The sequence below is a fragment of the Mchenga conophoros genome, linkage group LG15 (genome assembly GCF_057382185.1).
Source record: "Mchenga conophoros isolate Kocher_MC1m ecotype Shallow Benthic linkage group LG15, M_conophoros_male_GT1.1, whole genome shotgun sequence".
NCBI classification, from domain to species: Eukaryota; Metazoa; Chordata; class Actinopteri; order Cichliformes; family Cichlidae; genus Mchenga; species Mchenga conophoros.
Window position 1 is genome coordinate 4,752,148 of NC_140540.1, and position 18,203 is coordinate 4,770,350.

Below are 18,203 nucleotides of genomic sequence, written 5' to 3' on the forward strand. Positions count from 1 at the left end.
AATATAAAATTTAACATGCATATTATATAGAGATTGAAAATGTGACGTCATTCACGGGTAGAACCGCAAAGGATTCTGGGAATTCGTGGCAAGCGGTACTAGCGCACGCAGGCTTTCAATTGAAATCAGTCACACAGCGATAAAAAGAAACACAAAAATGTCAAGAAGCTGTTGTATTATTAACTGCAATAGCCGGTCGCATGACAGCCACGGGAAGCCGACGGGTAAAGAGATCGGTTGTTATCGGATTACGTCGTTGAAGAGAAATTGTTCGAGCCATGTTTCCGAAGTAACAAAGAGGCGACGGATGGCCTGGATTTCAGCCATTCAAAGATCAAATATAACGTCCCAGAACACTCCAGCTCACAGGTTAGTCTGCTCCAAGCATTTACACGAAGGTCAGTGTTTTTTAGTAGTTAATACGTCATTTTCATAACATAATTGGTGATATAGGTTACAAGCAAGTCTGGCGCTGAACAGAAATTGTCGCGCTATGCTCCTTTGTTTATTGTGCATAAATAGTAAATTGTCCTGACACAATATTGCGTTTCGCTTCTGTTATTATGGTACATTGACAAAAACATATACTTTTATTCACAGGATAAAACAGGTTTTTTGTATCACTAATTGCCCAGTACGATTACAGCATACAGTATTGTTGTCACTGCTACATTTCTGTGATGGGTACCAGAAATTATTTCCACTACTAATTAATTACCGTTGAGCTCAAAGGTCCTATTAATAAACGGTTAACGAATGTGTATTTATGAAGACGATTTGTGAGACTGGTAAACTTATGATACGTACGATGGTCTTTCGTTCTACACGGTGCATTTCAAAGTCCTGCACCCATCCGTCGGTAAACTGTACCTGGGCTTGTTGCAGTGACCTGAAGTTACTAAACTTCATGAGTGTATGCACTCACTCCAACAACCGTATGATTATAAATATGCATATAAATATGCTACAATGAGATAGCTGACTTCATCTAACTAGCAAATGTTTTCCAGGCTACGTTGGTGATACAGTTTTTTTTAATGTGTATGATATTTTTGTCATGCGATTTTAAAGCTGGTCCTACAACCGCATCCAAGAATAACATGCAGCTTATCTCAGAACTGTCGGTGAAAATTATTCTTGGAGCTAGGTTTAATTGAGCTGCATTTTAAAGAGGTGCAATTTCACAATTTGTGTATATTTTCTAAGTTCACTATTTTGTATGTGTTGAGAAAAACACATATTTTAAAATTACATGGTCTAATATTTACATTTAGCATATAACTGCAACATTATTTTTTCGGTTTTTTTTTAAAGACTCGAAAGGACTTGAAATTCAAAGTTTCAGACTTGTGACTTGACTCGGACTTTTACACCAGTGACTTGAGACTCGACTCTGACTTGCCTGACATTACTTGAGACTTGACTTGAGACTTGCAAAACAATGACTTGGTCCCACCTCTGATAATTATCCATACGCAGAGTCCTCCAAGCTTTTATGTTCTTTTTTTAATCCAAACTGGCAGCCTGCTTCTCAACAGGTCCCTTCACGCCTCAAGCATCTGTTACACAAGTTTGTTTTTGGCCATTAATGGCCATATAATTGTGTATTCACTGGTGGCCTGTCCCAGTGGTTGTGAGAGTTATGACTGGATTTCTGTGAACAGAAATACTCAAACAACCTTTTTAACAATTACCTTATTCTGTAGAGACTGCACAGAGTGACACAGTAACACCTTAAAACTTAGTGAAAAGCATTTATTTTCTTTATTGCTTCTTAAATGTATCTGTTGAGTTGCTGTAACATGTTGAGATTGAGATTAATGGTTAAAAAAAGGCAACCACTATTAAATAAATACACTGTAACTTTTGATCATGCTAGTATTGGTGTAAAGGTCCTCCTGATATGCTTTGCATGCTATCTTGATGCCAGAGGAAAGTAGATTTCTCAGCAAGATTGACCAATTTCCTGCCCATTTCTGGAGGACTTTTCTCTTCAAAGTCCTGCAGTCACCATGTGCAGGCAATTAAGATTCTTCCATTTTTTTGTTCTTTGGAAAAATTAAAGTCATCTTGACCCTAAAAAAACATGCTCAGCTTACTAGGATAGCAGAGATTTTAAGAATTATGTCAAAGAATTATTAGGAATCTATATGAGCGATTAATTAAATTCTATCATGTGATATCTGGTGAGATTTTGTCGGAAGTATACGTGCAAACGCCAAAGCAGTGTGTCCTTACATTGCTGCTGAAAAGATGAGTTCTATTAAAATCTGTGGGAACTCCTCCGTGTTTTGGGTGACAGTTAAATCAGATGACTTGGTTACTGTGGGGGCTGTGATTTGCAGTCAAATGCTGTCAAGCAGTCTTTATGTTTCTGGTGAAGAATGTGTTTTCTCTCAATGACACGGCAGCCTGAATGAGATGTCAAGAGCGTTCATATGACTAAATTAGGAGTTTGTGCCATTTGCTGGCCGGGTCTGCGGGTATGGCTGTCAGCAGCTTTCAGACTACACAAGGCTTACTTCGTTTAAACTCTGCGGTCGTAGACCGGCAACTTTTATACTCAGAATCTGTTCTGCGTTGGCCGATGTCTGTATTTGTGAGCCTTTATTGGTAAATAAAATCAACTGCACAAAATTCAAGATGACATCCGGGAAGAAAAGATGACAGTTATATTCATGAACACGGGAGTCAGCGAAGTATGGTTACCTAACTTAAGTATATTACAAATGAAAAACCAAACAAAGGAAACAAGTGTGGTGGGAAAGGGAATGCTGTTGTTCAGACTGCCAAGCAGGGGAAAGAGTGTGAGAGGGGCTGGATTTGGCTTTTAACAGGTGCCGGTTGTATTATGTTGAAGTAGAAGTAGGTTTCCAGTATTCCTGTTGCTGCCAAGCTGCCTAATTATTCGTTCTAGGACTGAAACTTCAAAGGGTGTCCAGTAAAACCAGATTCAAAGTCAAAGCATTGCAGCACTAAACTTCAGTGCATCACTCTGTGATCAGAGTTCTTCATCCAGCTCAGGGAGATGTTTGAACTCTGCATGTTAATGTTTTGTCCATAGAGGGTACTAGACAAAACGTATGCATCTTACATGTAAATGATCGCCAATTATATAGCAGGAGGAAATACAAACCCAGCTTCAGGCAGGTCACAAGCTAGTGTAGTGCCAGTCCCAAGCCTGCATAACCCATCCCAACACTGCTGACGTGGGTGGTTTTCACACTCCAAAGCCATTTTGTCCCTTTTCTTTTCCCCTCACCCCCAACTGTTCAATGGCAGGTGGCTGCCCCTCCCCTGAGCCTGGTTCTGCTGGAGGTTTCTACCTCTTAAAAGGAGTTTTTCCTCCCCACTGTTATCAAGCGTATGGTCAAAAGGGATTGTTTGATTATTGGGGTTTTTTCTCTATTATTGTACAGTCTTTACTTTACAATATAAAGCACCTTGAGGTGACTTTATATAAATAAAATTGAAATGCTCTGTATTTTGTCTCCAAATAATATCAACATCTCATTGTTTCTTGGGCTTGCTCCAGAATTTAGTTTAGGTCATGTTACACTGCTGTGGAACTTGGTCATAAAACTCCACAGAGTCTGAAAGATTAGAAAGCAAAGGTTGATCTAACCTTCCAGGTGTCTGTTAGCAGCTTTAAGGGCACTGTGAGACCAAACACCAGTTCTTCTCGGTTGAACCTAATGACTCTTGGGTCCGTTTTCATCCACAAAAGGAGGTAAACGGACTCTCTATATACTTTTGCAGCACGATCAACCTGTGCTTTTATAGTTAGGTAACTTTGGATGGTAGGCAGAGGATGTTATATGTTCAAAACACTCAGCAATAGCTGAAATGGAGATGGAGGAATTTACTGGTAAGGCTTCCTTACAATTTGGCATACATGACAGTTTTTATGAGTATTTTGCAACATTTGATTTCACCCCAAGGCAGTAAAAATGTCTAAGCAGTTGGTTTAAAGCTTTATTTCCCCCCATGTGTCCCACCAGGGAATACTCATGGTGGATGCAAAATATCAATGACTGGCACCTGGAACAACAGCTTGGTGCACATGCTCAAATCAGCCTCACAAGCTCTTTCAAAGGACTGCCACTTCCTCACAGGCACATCGCTGGTGACAAAGTATCGTCAAGAAATATCTCTGAAACTTTAACGCTTCTTTTTCCACTTTAAGATGAATCCTTTTAGCTTCAACTGAAGAGCAGAGTCTGACAGCGGAGGATAAAATTCGGTTGAATCTGTGAAAGTAGCTGTAGACGCAGCTGCATCTACAGCTGTGCAAGGCCCCTGAGGTGGAGGAGCAGTCCTGCGTATACCATTTTAAGTTGCAGTAGCTGTAGAAGCATCAGTGCTTTCCTTTAGATCTTTATCCCTGCTATTAACTCAAGTATACTAGTAACTGGAAAGAGCTGCATAATCTTTAGTAAACAGGTTATGCAACTCCTCTGAGAAACCCTCAGTAAATATATCTATCTTTGCCATACTAGAGACACCATTAACCCCCTGAGGGCCTTGAAGATACCAAAACCAAACAAAAGCATTTTTCTAAGCAACCTCCCAAATAATGAAATTGATAGAGGAAAAACTCTGGATGCACCTGGATCTTCCTGTTTTACACCCAGGCCCAATGAAAGCAGCATGATGAACAAAAACATGGTTTCTGGGGTGAAACATAAACATACCTGAACTTGTGAATTTCTTCCAGATGCATTTTAGCCTGGAGTGTAGAGTCCAGTTAACCCTGCGGGTCTAGACAGAAGTATAGCTGTGCGGTACAATAAAAGTGATCGGTGAGAGGAATAAATTCAAGAGTCCACGAGTAGATTATTCATGATAAAATGAGAAATGCAGCAGTTGTGTAAGTCCTCTTTTAAAAAATGAATTTTTCTCTTTCCCCCTGAACGTCTGGAATGGCCAGTTCCTCTGCGTGTCATGAGATGATTAGTATTGGGTGTGAATGGTGCGCCACTTCCCCAAGACGCGAAAACGAGCGCCTGTCACCTCGAGTTATTGCTGATGTGCTGGCATTTTGGAAATGCCGTGATATACGCTCTCGGTCTCCCCTCCGTCCACCCCTTCTGTCTCTTGTTTCATGTCTCACTGCTTCGGGGTTAATGAAATGCCCCTGTTGAAGAGCTGGAATGAGCTCTTCAACAGGGGCATTTCAACTTCCTCCTACGCATTTTCTCAACCTGTGCCTCGCTGCATGACTGAGCCCTGGCGACGCATCACCACTGGCTAATGTATTCGACTGGAGTGCTTGTGAGGAGCTAGTGCTTTCATCAGGATGTGTTTTTTGTTATTGTGATTCCCTTCTTAATCATTGCACTCCTCAATCAAACACATGTAAACATTAAGCCTAGCGTCTTACTCCAAAAGATAATACAATTTAAATCCCGAGGGCTTCCTCTTTCGCAAACTGTTCACTCACGCTTCACTCGAAGATTTGTGACAAAGTGTTTTCTGGCTTTGGATGGCAAAGTACACACACACACACTCACCAAATGTACCAAATATGTGTGCAGTCACTTCTGTACTGTGGTTGGTGATGCATCACCTGACAGCTGACTGATGAATCACTGACCTTTTAGTCCTGTCCTCATGGGTATTTTGCCATCTCATGAAACTGCGGTGGTCTGCTGCTCATTGACACTTTGGTTCTCACCTGAATTATGACTATGTGGGAGTGCGATACAGACAGCACAGGAAAGACGGGAGACGGCTTACCCAGAATCAAAGATCCTTCATCCCTCACCGATTCCCTTGCACTTCCCCTCTCTCTTTTATTCTTTGATCGTGTTTACAGTGCGGTTGTTTGTGAGACTTATCTGCTGCTTATCCTTGGGCAGTGTGCAGTATGGTGGCTGAGTTTTACCCGAAGCTAGAAAAGTTAGCAAAGCAGTTTCCACACTGAGGAAGTTTAAAGTATGAAACTGCAGAACTGCAATGGGAGCAGACAGTTCGCCCATACTTATATGAAAGGCTGCTGCTACTGTGGCTGAACTAAACAGACTGATCAGCAGAAACGCTTTTAAGCTGAACTACATGTTGTCCCCGTGTAGCAGTAAGGCATCAGACTCCCACAGCGAGGGTGTGAAGTGCAAGTCCCCCCTTTCTCTTTTTTTCTGTGTTGATGTCACTGCTCATATGTGTCTGGGTGGCACATGAATGAGTGTGGATTATTAGGAAGGCCATTTACAGAAAGCAAAAGCTATGGCTTTCTTCTAATAGGATCAACGTTCCAGTGCTTTCTGTCTGTGTAAGGTTATGAAGCGGCTAATGTTTAAAACATGCTCTGCAGATCCGGCGTGACCCTCTTAAATAAATGACTGCATTGCCAAGAGAGGGAGTCATCTTAGGATTAGCTTTGCTGTGGGTGAAATGCTCTGTAGACTGTGACTCACACTGGCTGGTAGACAAGGATGCACATCGGCGTACAGATATAGACAAACTAAACATCAATAAAATGACAAAGATAAGCGACACGAGGCATATCGTCATACGGCTCAGACTGAAGCGGCTCATACATCAGTAAATATTTTCTGCTGAAAACGAGTGCATATAAATGACAAAAACATGCATCTGCGCAGCATTTGTGTGGCAGAATGAGCACATCACCCCCCAGCTTGATATCCCATAATTGCCTTCCAAAAGGCCCAAAGCTTTACCGTCCCACCAGCAGCATCTTGCCGCTCTGTTAGTTAACAAGGCTAGCCGGCAGCAGGAGGAGGTTAGGTGCCCTGCTGATAGTACTGCTCTGCAGTGCCGCGGCTCCATACGTTAGAATGTGCTCCTCAAAATTCTGATGTTCAAGCTGGATTTAAGTCTTTCTGCTCATTTGTCCAATGATTATAAATCCATGAGCAGATTGTGCATGAGGTCAGATGGGGGAAAAGGCAAAGATGAGAATATCTTCTTTGATTCAAATACCAAATACACCTTATAACGACTCTACACTATTGAATATACACAGCTTAGCCAAAATTGTATGATAAGTTATAGTTCAAGGAGATAGCTGATTTACTTGTTGCAGCATTGAATAAAGCCTGAACAACTACTACAAGGCTGAAATCGTTATTATATCCATAAAATAAGTTCCCAGTGCTTCTATAACATCCTTTTGTTTAACAAGTGCAGATGCTTTTAAAAATTCAGTGTGAACTTCAATGCGCAGGCTGGCAGAGTCAGCTAAAGTGCTGCCATCCTCAAGATACCAACCAAACCAGCTTAAAAAAACATGCAAAATGCAGGTCTTGTGAGAATTGGTGCTTCAAAAAAGAAAAGAAAGAATTGTCACATTACTCAGCTTGTACTCCTGCTACAGCTGCCTTGAACATAGCAAGGTTCATCTGTTAAAACAGCTTTCCTTTACAACTAATAATTGTTTTAACCACGTTAATATACATTCGTGAAGCGAAGCTCGTCATAAAAGCATTCGACAATTCCACTACTACTTGTCCAACATGTGTGTCATGAGGAGGCGTGTGACCTCTAAACAACGCACAATGCTTTGACCTTGCTATTTTTCCTTTGTATTGCTGCTAAGTCACTGACGAATTTCCAAACAAGTCTGATTAAAAATAGTTTTTGAGACTTGTATGTGATTAATTTGATGGTTTCTGACCTCTACTCCAAAATGCACTTGGCCTTCCTCTGGTTTGGACTCAGGAACTGCCAAAACAGTCAGGACCCTTTTGGACTCCTTTTACGGTCAAGCTCTTGGGGGAAAGTACCAAGTATGGTATGAAGGAGGGGGAGATTTGCCTAATGTTTGGAGAATGTGTTTTTAAACAGGCTCAGAAGAGCTTCATTTACTTCATATAACTAGATAGGCTTATGATTGAGTTGATTTGGTACTCAATTGCTGGATAATTGTTATTTCCTGCAGTGGGAGGAGCTACTGATTATATAGGCAGGACATGCAGCTCCTCTTGAGTAGCATAGTGAGTCAGGCCATGATAGTAAGAAGACCACTGTAGCGATGGGCCAACCGAGGCCTTGTGAAACACTAAAACGTTTAGAGCAGATGCGTCGAATTTGTATCGAGCTTTTGAAACAATCTGACACTAGAGCTGGGCGATATGAGATTTTTTCATATCACGATATGTTTTTTTCATTTCAGGCGATAACGATATCTATCACGATATAAGCCAAATAACTATATTTGTAAGATTTAAATGTGCCGTTGCTCACAAGTAAAATGTGAAATAATCAGCAGCTTGTTTTTATTTAAATATTTATTTCCCATAATAAGTTCAACAGGGTAGATGTACTTAAGGAACATGAGACTTTTTCAGATAGATAAAGGCAAATATTGCAAACTACACAAAAGGCAGCCGCTAAAGCGTTTAAGTTTCAAAATAGAACAAACGAAACAGACTAAATTGTCAATTCCACTTAGAAACAAAATATTAATTCTAAAAATAAATCTTAGTTTGTTTTACAGAAGAACAGACAAAACTGACTAACTTTTGTCAATATCAAATAAACTGAGAACTAAAAGGAAATTCTCAATCTCTCCTTGTTGTATAGCTTAGCTTTTCAAACAGTTTTAACAGTTACTTTAGTCTGACAAAAGCCGAATGACGAATTAGCGCTTCCAGTCAGAGACTGAGGCTACGTCCACACGTACACGGGTATTTTTGAAAACTGAGATTTTCCGTTTTCGTTTTAAAAAATAATCCCGTCCACACATAAAGGCAGAAATGAAGGAAAACGCTGCTATGAACATGCCAAAGCAGCAGGTGGCGCTAGATTCCTAACCGTGCAGAAATGTTGGCCAATCAGAAGTCTAGAAGCCTCGGTGGGGAAAAAGTAAACAAAGCTGGGGCACAGAAGCAGAACCGAGTCGTATGTGTGGAGGGACAGTAACTGTGTGTATATGTAAGCATTTAAACACTGCAGAGAGTAGAATTAACAGTAACAGTATTGTAGAAATTCATTTCACCGAAACAATAACGTGGCGCACAGTGTGACGCATGCACCAGTTTATTGTATTTCCAGACTTGCTTTCGGCACAATTTACAGTGAACGCTACTCTGTTTTTTGTCAGACTTGAAATAGCCGAAATACCTTCACACTACGGAACTTCTATGGCTCTTCCGTTCGACAATCTCTCCGGCATTGCAACCATCATCTGTTTTCTCTTCGGTCACGCTCGGTTGATTTTTCTAGTCGGCACACTAATTTCCTCCATTACCCGCTGGCTGCTTCCCAAACAAACACACGTGTGGCTTGGCACTTGTGCTGTACGTAACAAGCCACGCGACGTGACGCTGCGGCTGTGATTGGTTCGGCTCTGCGTTACTTAATTTGGATTGGCTGACCTTTTTTTTTTTTTTTTTTTTTTTTTTTTTTTTTTTTTAAAGAGGACAAGAGCGGCGAGGTCTATCGCGATAGCTTAATTTCTCTATCGAGTAAAAGTTATATCGCGATACATATCGTTATCGTTCTATCGCCCAGCTCTATCTGACACCCGTCTCTACGGTGACACCTTCTGGCCATTTTTGCTATGTCACATGGTGATAATGCTAGTTTTTTAAGCAACGCAGATTTTCCGCAATTCTAACCAGTTCTTAAAAATAACCATAATTAAGACATTTTGGAGAAATCTCCATACAACAAAACAAGAAAAACTTTGACTGTAACAAACAGCGTGTTATCAAATTCAATGCACAATTTATACAATCTACAGAGAAGAGGCTAATGAGCGTATTTTCATAACCACATACGTGTTGTGGATATATACGTAACCACAGTGCCCCATTAATCTTTGTGTTTTATCTACAGTGGAATGACGTGTGAATGAATGTAGCTTGTTATGCTTATGAAAAATAAAGATCAATAAGAGAAAATCAAGTGCTATGTAAAGATTTTTATTCAAAAATATCAATTTATTTAGTTTAGTTTTAGCTTCTTCTTTTGCAAATTGGAAAAAATAGAAAATCATCACATACATGTCTACATGAAACGCTTGTTTCATGTAGACATGTACACAACGGGATTTCTTTTTTAAATAAAGGTGCAGGTTTACAACTTGGCACTAGACTAATGGTTCATGTTACACATGAGCGATGTATCTTTTGACCGCTACGGTGGGATTATCTGTTGCCCTGCGGGTACTATGGGTTTCGCTAACTGAGCTGTCAATAGGGTCCCACAAACTGCCCTTTGCTGTGATTGCTGCTGCTAACAATAATAATAATAATGATGATGATGACTTTTAAGCTTTCTGGGAGTTTTCGGTGTCACTGGGTTTTTTCTACACACTGTCAATCAAGGTTAGAAACAACAGGCAAGCCGCTTGTCAAAACTGGGGTCAAAAGCTCCAAAAATAGCCACGTCATGTGATCAAGTGACGTGGGCATTTTGAACCACAAAGCAGGCTTTCAAAACATCTGTGTAAGCTCAACACAGCGTCAAAACATCAGCATCGGGCATCCCGTGTCTGGTTGCAGCTCCTCTTGGGGAGTGTAGCCTGTCAGGCCCATGATGGTGAGCAGGCCACAGTGGCTGTACTGCCAGGGGCCTAACTGAAAGGGAGTTAAGGCTGGTGCAGAATTGTTTCATCAGTTGTTAAGTTTAGTTTTGGTTCATTATCATCCAGTTTTTAGCCCAGTCACTGTTACATTCTGCATTAATAATAAACTTAAATTTAAGCCCTTTCCTTAACCGGGTTCACTAGATTTTGCAGATCCTGCTGAGTGGTGTGTAGGTAGATGGCTCATCATCAATCATTCATACTGACATTTCCTTTGATCTAATGTCTCTCTGTGTGTTTATTTATACACACACTCTGTGTGACGGTGTGTATTTCTCTGTGTGAGCGTTGAGCCGAGCCTGCACGAGTGCAGTTCCATGCCTGTGCTAAGGTGGACGTGTGGTGTGTGCATTTGCGATGGTGTGTGTCCGAGCTGTGTGCGCAGGAGAGAGGGTTTAGACAGGTGCCGTGCTGCAGGTTTAATGACCTGAGGTGTGGCTGACTTCTCTTTGCCAATCTGAATCTCTTCCCTGTGCCCAACAGAGTGTGACACAGTCTGAGCGCATGGCTGGTGACAGGTGGGGGCAGGTGGGGGCCTCGTGACAAACTAAGGCAGAAGGAGAAAGTCTGTGTATTTCCTCGGGCTGCATCTCCAGCTGAATGCTAAGTGTTTGAGAAGAGTTCTTATACTGACAGGCAGCAGCTGCCAACATGCACCTTGAAAGCTTGACTAAGCACGTGCTCACAAGCATCATACACGACACTCACACGCGTGCACTATAGCAACAGAAGACAGAGGCCATGGCTGTGTTTTCATAAAGGCTTAACTCAACCACACCATCATCCAAATCCCATCCCTACCCTTTCCCTTTCTCTGAATCTCCACTCCTTGTGGTAACTGAGACCGCAGGCATGCCTCTAATAGCTCCCCCAATGCACCAGCACAAATTGGTTTTCACTCACATGGCTTACCCCCTTCCTGCTCCTCTCCTTCCATTGCTCTCTGTTCCTTGCTTTATTTCTACTTTTCTTTATTTTGTCCTCATCTCCTCCACCCCTGCTCCTGCTCCCTCCCCCTGCTCCTGCTCCCGTCCAGCAGGGCCCACCTGTCAGCTTGTTTCTTTCAGTCAGTCAGTCTTTTCCCAACATAACTGCTGATGTAAGTGCCTGCAGCTCCCGCCCATATGACTGCATAGTGGGAGATGAGCCCTACGTTCAGCTAATGGCTACCAGTAGCTTCAAAACAATATCAAATTGCATTGACGTTGTAGTAATAAATGAAATATGCATCTTACTGTCATCCCGTCTGTTCTCAGAAGCCTTTCATGTCTGGCTGTCAGCCAGAGCGTTTCTCAGAGGGAGCTTTGTGTGTTTTAGCAAATTGCAAGTGGCTTTTTATGCTTTGAATGATGACGCGGGTGTCATTCAGAATACATAAGTGGACAGTGATTGATTCTCATTGAACTCAGGATGTGCATGTGTGTGTATTCCATCGATTGGTGGTCAAGTCCACACATGACTCTAACCATCTAAATGATACACAACACTGAAAACCTGTTTTCTCCACATATACATTTTTTCTTTAATTTAAAAGAGCAACGTCTTATTTTCAAGAAGTACCTCCTTAGCCACATAAACTAGTTAAGGGGGGAGTACACAGGCTGTCAGAAGGGACAGGGTGAACATGTATTGCCTTAGAAGTTCTCAGTGTGATAATCGCAGGCGCCACTAAGCCTCCACAATTTGATTGGGGGGTGTGAGGGATGTGTAGAGGACATTTATCAGCATGACACAGGACACAATGCTCTTTGTTTGATTGGTCAAATTAGTGGAAGCTCATTTGCTTTCACTGCAAAATCCTTTACAGGGCTTTTCTGTTGTGTTAATTAAGCCGGAGCAAGAATTCTGTATGCCACTTGCATACTGGGTTTGCAAAGAAGAGAAGGAGATCGTTGTTATTCCTCTCTTTCTCCTCAGAGGCATTGTAGTTGGGTTCTCTTTTTTTGGGCTTTTTTTGTGATTCGCACCAAAGATGAACTTCTTAAATATATATTTGCTAAAATTAGTTTGGTTTAATTCTCCTCTTACAATTAGCTCGGCTGAATGCAAATTCTCCAGAGTTTTTCCTCTGTGGGAGCTGGAGTATTGCCAGCACCCAGTGTTTTGTTGTAGGAGAGATCAGACTTCCTGCAGCAGCCCTCTGATTTTGTCGGATGATGAGAGAATTAGGGTTGTACTAAGTCCGACAATTGCTTTTTCTCAATGTGGGGACAATTTCTGTTGACTTAGGAATTTGCAGTTTTTATATAAGCCTTTAAAAATAAAACCCTTTGAGAGCAAGAAAAGCATTCTCCTCGGGTCTCCTGGGTTAAGTGAGTCCTCTGGTGTTTTTTTAGCAAAACATTTTTTCCTGTGATGTTGATTACAAGTTATTGTATGTATGGGGGGTTTTGCAGTTAAGCTGGAAATATGTTGAGACAGGAGGATGTTTTTTGGGCTTAAAACAAGCTAAAAAGCAAGGCTGGAAAACCCTCATGCTCTCATTTTTGGGGAGCTGCCATGGGGTTATTAATAAATAATAAATAACACAATAAATCCTGTGCTGACATCTTATTGGACATTTGTGCTTACATGTCTACATGTAAGTTCTCCATTCAATACTTAACCCACCTCTTTTCCTGCTTGTATAGCCTGCCATATGCACCCTTTACACAAACTGAGAATCGCTGGTGCTGTAGCACACGGACTCTCTACCTCTGTCCTCTAATTAATCAACCAAATCAGCCATCAAATAAGGTGCGAACTCCCAAATGTTAACCAGTCTTGTTTCCTCTGAGTTCATTCAGAGACTGTTTTTGTTTTGAAACAACATCACAGCAAAATGCCATGACACAGAGCAGTGCCGTCTCCCACTTCCTCAAAAAAAGCATTGCTCATCTTCCTCTGTGGCCTGTTTTATGTCATTTGCCATTTCGCTGAAGCTTTGTTTGGCCTGCAAGCTTTTAGATGCCGCTCTGGCTGATCTGTTCCACCAAGGTTCAACGTGTGTGCAGCCCGGATTAGAGGCTAACATAAAGTGTTCAGAACTTGGGTTATGTAGCACAATTTCTTTTATCAACATGCTTTATTTGAGGCTTTTAATTGGAGCAGATATGAAATGAAAAAATACAAAAGCATTAGCCAATAGGATATCGAGCATATGATCATGTGACTTGTGACCAGTTGTTGCAATAATCACATGAGAGGAAAGGGCATTGATCAAGTGGGACATACGCAACACTGTATTAGGTCCCTGAATTAGAGAATCTAAAGCACTATAAATAATTTTTTTATGTAAACGAGATCATTGTGAAAGCTTATTAATTAAGTGTTCCTCATCCATGCCTGTAAGGGATATTATTTTTAAATATAAAAATTTTAAATACTTCTCTTTCTCCTAAGAAAATTATCATTACCACTCCGTGGCTGTCGATGTGTCATTGAAGGGGATTTTGTTATAGAAATTCATTCATTTGGTGACTTTTGTTTTTCATTTAGATCTGAATAGTTCATTTCTTTGTTATAACATATGTTTTTTTTATTTGTGTGTTTTTGTTTCATTGTAAAGGAAGCCAAGCTGCGCGAGCTGCTGGATAACAGCACGCTGTCGGGGAAGTTGGAGAGCAGGATGCTGACGGTTGTGAGTGGCACCGACATGGTGAATATCACCTACCTGAACTTCATGGCGTTCCAAGAGGAGATTGCGAAGGTAAAAAAAAGAAAATCATGCATAGCAGCAGTAAACAAAGTAACTACTTTTTTATTGTACATAACCTGGACAACCAAAAACAACCACAGACAGGTGAAGTGAGTAATAACTTTGACCTGTGCAGTGGCATCTCCGGCATCTACAGTGGTGAGTGGGGTATCTTAGCCAGTAACTGGGCAGTCAGGGTGAGGTTGTGTAGCCCTACCCATGTGCCTATACTCACCCATCATGTGGGCAACCAGGCATCATTCACCTGGAGAAAAAGAAGGCAGCAGGATGCACTATGTGAAGAATAGTGCATCGTAATAATTGTATTAATGTAGGGTCTTTACCTTACAATATAAACTGTTTTGAGGCAACTGTTTTTGTTTTGTATTATTTAAATAAAATTGAATTGAATTGAAGGCAAGCTGCCAGAAACAGTGTGATGCTCTGGGTAATGTTTTCCTGGGATTCTTGGATTCATGTGGATGTTAATCTTAAACGTACCACATACCTAAACATTAGTGCAAACCAAGCTCGTGTCTGAATTGCAAAGGTACTCTCTGACGACATTAGAGTTTTTCATAGGGGCAATGAGTTGTGGAACACCGTAAAAAGTGCTTGGGAATGCTTTTAAGGAGCATGACGAGGCTTCCAAGATGTTAACTTTGCCTTCAGATTCCACAGATGTCAGTTCATTTAGACATCTGTGGGATGTGCTGGAAAAAAACTAGTCAGATCTGTGAATCTGCTGCTGATGAATTAGTGAATCTACACCTCGATGGGTCACAGCTGTTTAGGCTCTTTGATGGGGACTTGCTCTATAATATGCATGGGGTTTTAATTTTGTGCCTATTTTTTGTATTTGCTATTAAACTAAGCCATTAAAAGCAATAAATAATATTCTCAAAGAAAGCATTTCTTAATAGTTGTTTATTTTTAATTGATTTAGGAGGCTTTAGACGGAGGTACCATTTCTTTTTTTAGGATCATGGTGAAAACCTGGATCATAAGTTCATCATCAAGTCATTTACCACTCTGGAAAATTATGAAAAATGATCAGCATACCTACTCAGTATGCATGAACTTCATTTATTCCTGACACATGGCAGCAGAAACTGAACACAAACTTCCAGCCTTCAGCAGTTATCAGCATCAAAGCACAAAGGAGTTCACTGCCGCTCTCTTTCCTGACTCTAGGTGTGTGTGTTAATGTTGCGTGTGTGTTTTATTTCCTGCAGGAATGGGCAGAAGAGCTTTTCAACCTGGCGTCCAACCTCTTGGTGCAGAACATGTCCAGAGAGGCGTGCCTCGAAAAAGCGTACGTCACCAGATGCATGCACACGCGGACACATGCGCACGCGCACATGCAAGCAGTCTCGAACAAAATGTAAATCTACAGTCCCCAAGATAGATATGAAAATCGGGTCTGCAAGCACTAGAAATGTCACTCGTAGCAAGAGTCACATTAGGGACCTGATGTATTTTACATGAACAAAAATGGTAAAATGTTATGTAAAAATCTTGCGAAACCATCATGTAGCATTTACACCTTCACCAAAGCACATTTGTGCTTACATTGTTCACACACTGCAGTGTACAACGCAGCCTGAGCCGCATTTTTCACACATCAACGGAGGAAGTAAGAACAGACGAAAGCAGAATTATCAAAACAGCTGGAAATATGTTTATACCAGTTTATAAAACACCCTGCATGCGTCAGTTGTCTTTTTATTGCTTCCCATATGTGAGTGTGCATTTGTTTGGTGGTGTAGTGTTTGTTTTGTGTTACAGTAGTGACATATAGTAGATTCCAGGCTGACTCGGTGAGCTGAGCTTTGGGTTGAATTGGGAAAAGAGAGGAAGAGAGGGCAAAAAACAGGAAGCCAGTATTTTGTCAGTTCCAGGGTATTACATAAATCACTGATTATCCTTATCAGTGGCTCTATGTCCATGACCGCTTTCATCATCCTTTGCCCTCGTGTCACCTCTGATTCCAAGTGAAGCTCACGCAGAGTGAGCGTAAATATGAACGCAAATCATTTTTTGCTGGACTCTGCTCGCCGACAACTCCCAGCTGTCTGCTGTTTATCAGTGAACAGAAGCCATTAACGTGCACCCCCGAGGAGCTAATTGACTTATGAGACAATAAAACTGGTCATCGACCACATAGTGCAGATAGAGTGGAATAGAACTGAATACAGCAGGTCTCGCGGTCACGTCGGTTGCTCGCAGCAGCAGTTCTTGTACACTCCTTGCTTACAAATAAGGCAATTCTTCGCCATACCGCTGCTGCAGCGCGAGGATGCTGCCTCCCTGAAGTGATGTTGATGTTTCTCCGCGTGTGGTTAATTCTCATCGCTGTCTCTTAAAGCAGTGATACTGATTTTGGGTGGTGGGTTTTCTGAGGAGCGGCGTAGCTGGGCAGCTTTCTCATCAACAGGAAACTAAACAGAACCCAGCAGGTTTTTTAAATGACCACTTGCTGAAAGGTGTTGAAATCAGTACAATTATAATTGAATACTTTCCTTGGATAACACAGCCCTCAATTACCAAACATGGCAGGGTTAAAACTGCGTGTTTTACTCTGTGTTGCTCTGTGACTATGTCTGGAAACTTGGAGTTGAGCAGCGTCATCTAACTGCTTATGTCTTTAGCATCATCTAATGAAGAAATGAGTAAATGAGTAACGTCTAGGATTAGAGTGGGAACATGAAAAAGAACAGAGAAAGTAGTGAGGTAAACAGAAAAGGAGACAGTGAGTAATCTGTTTCCCCCTTTCTCCAGTGTCATAATGAATAATACAAGCATCTCTGAGTCAGATGGGGGCATTGAAAAACACCTCTTCCCTTCCTTGTTTGGGAGCCTTTCAATCATTCTCTTTAAAAAGAAAGAAAGAGAAAATAAAGCCTCATGCAGTGCTACTGGCTAACTTTATCCCAACCAAAACTTTTGTTTACAGCTTTTAAAAAAGAAGAAAAAAAAAAAACAACTCCCCAAACTTTGATCCCAATTGACAATTAAAAGTCACCAGCCTATTAGCCTGAGGCAGTCGCCAAGTTCTGTCAAGTGGACACTGTAATGGATATTAATTATTAGCCAGCAGCCACTTAAAGCCCAGCCTACAATGATGGCTCCTGTTGCAGCCGAGCTATTTATAGGCCAGGTTACACGCTGCCTGTGCATTGCTGCTGCACTGCTCTGCCCTGCCAGCGTTCAAGACTTCCAGGGATTAGCCCACAGTTCTGACCTCCCGTGTAAACGCCGGCATATATATCCGCAGTATGCAAAGAGAACTCCACTCATGCACAGTCAGCCACTTTAAGATATTTGGATATGTGCTTTTTATCTCTTTCCGATGCATTACGTACGAGTCTGCAAACCTGGTCATGGCAGACAGTCATTTATGTCAGTCACGCATGTAAGATCAAGCAAACAGCCCCCACACATACATTAGACCTGATGAAGAGTGTCACTCACACTGAATAAACTGCTATCACGAGCTGCTGCTGATGTGTGCTCTGTGCAATGCAGATACACCCGACTGAAGCTGCAGCTAAACCCTGAGGGAAGAATCCCCGTCAAGAAGTAAGTCTGTGTGACTCATCCACCCCCCCCCCCCCCCCCCCACCACACCCCTCCCCCATCCCCACAACGGCTCTGCTCTTTTCATCGGTGCATAGTTTCCTCTGCCTTTTTGCCTTCTCTCTAAGCGTGCAGATGCTTAAACCTACACTTTGTTTTTTGCATATTTATTAGAATATATTACCCATTCCATCTGTCATGACAATATTCATTCTTGTTCTCCTTATCACCACTTTTCATTTATCTCACGCTGGGCCCATTTCACCCATGTGATTTTTTTATTATTATTATTTTTTTAAACTTTAGTCTGTGTCAGTTTGTGATTTATCTGAGAATTTCATTTTGTATATTTCAGTTTCAGTTTGATTTATCTGGAAGTTTGTCATCGCCTCATTG

At 41.4% G+C, this 18,203-nt stretch overlaps 1 protein-coding gene across 3 annotated transcripts in view; it reads left to right on the forward strand.

Moving 5' to 3' along the window:
* The window catches only part of plcb1l (phospholipase C beta 1-like), a 128,924-nt gene that overhangs the window by 56,557 nt on the left and 54,164 nt on the right, over positions 1-18,203 (forward strand). For all 3 annotated transcript variants that reach the window (XR_014888461.1, XM_085245819.1, XM_085245820.1), the window contains exons 4-6: positions 14,100-14,240; positions 15,464-15,543; positions 17,757-17,810. Coding sequence is in view for 2 of the 3 variants with exons in the window: in XM_085245819.1 (XP_085101945.1) it covers positions 14,100-14,240; positions 15,464-15,543; positions 17,757-17,810 (275 nt within the window). In the remaining variant the exon portion in view is untranslated. The remainder of the gene's footprint in view (positions 1-14,099; positions 14,241-15,463; positions 15,544-17,756; positions 17,811-18,203) is intronic.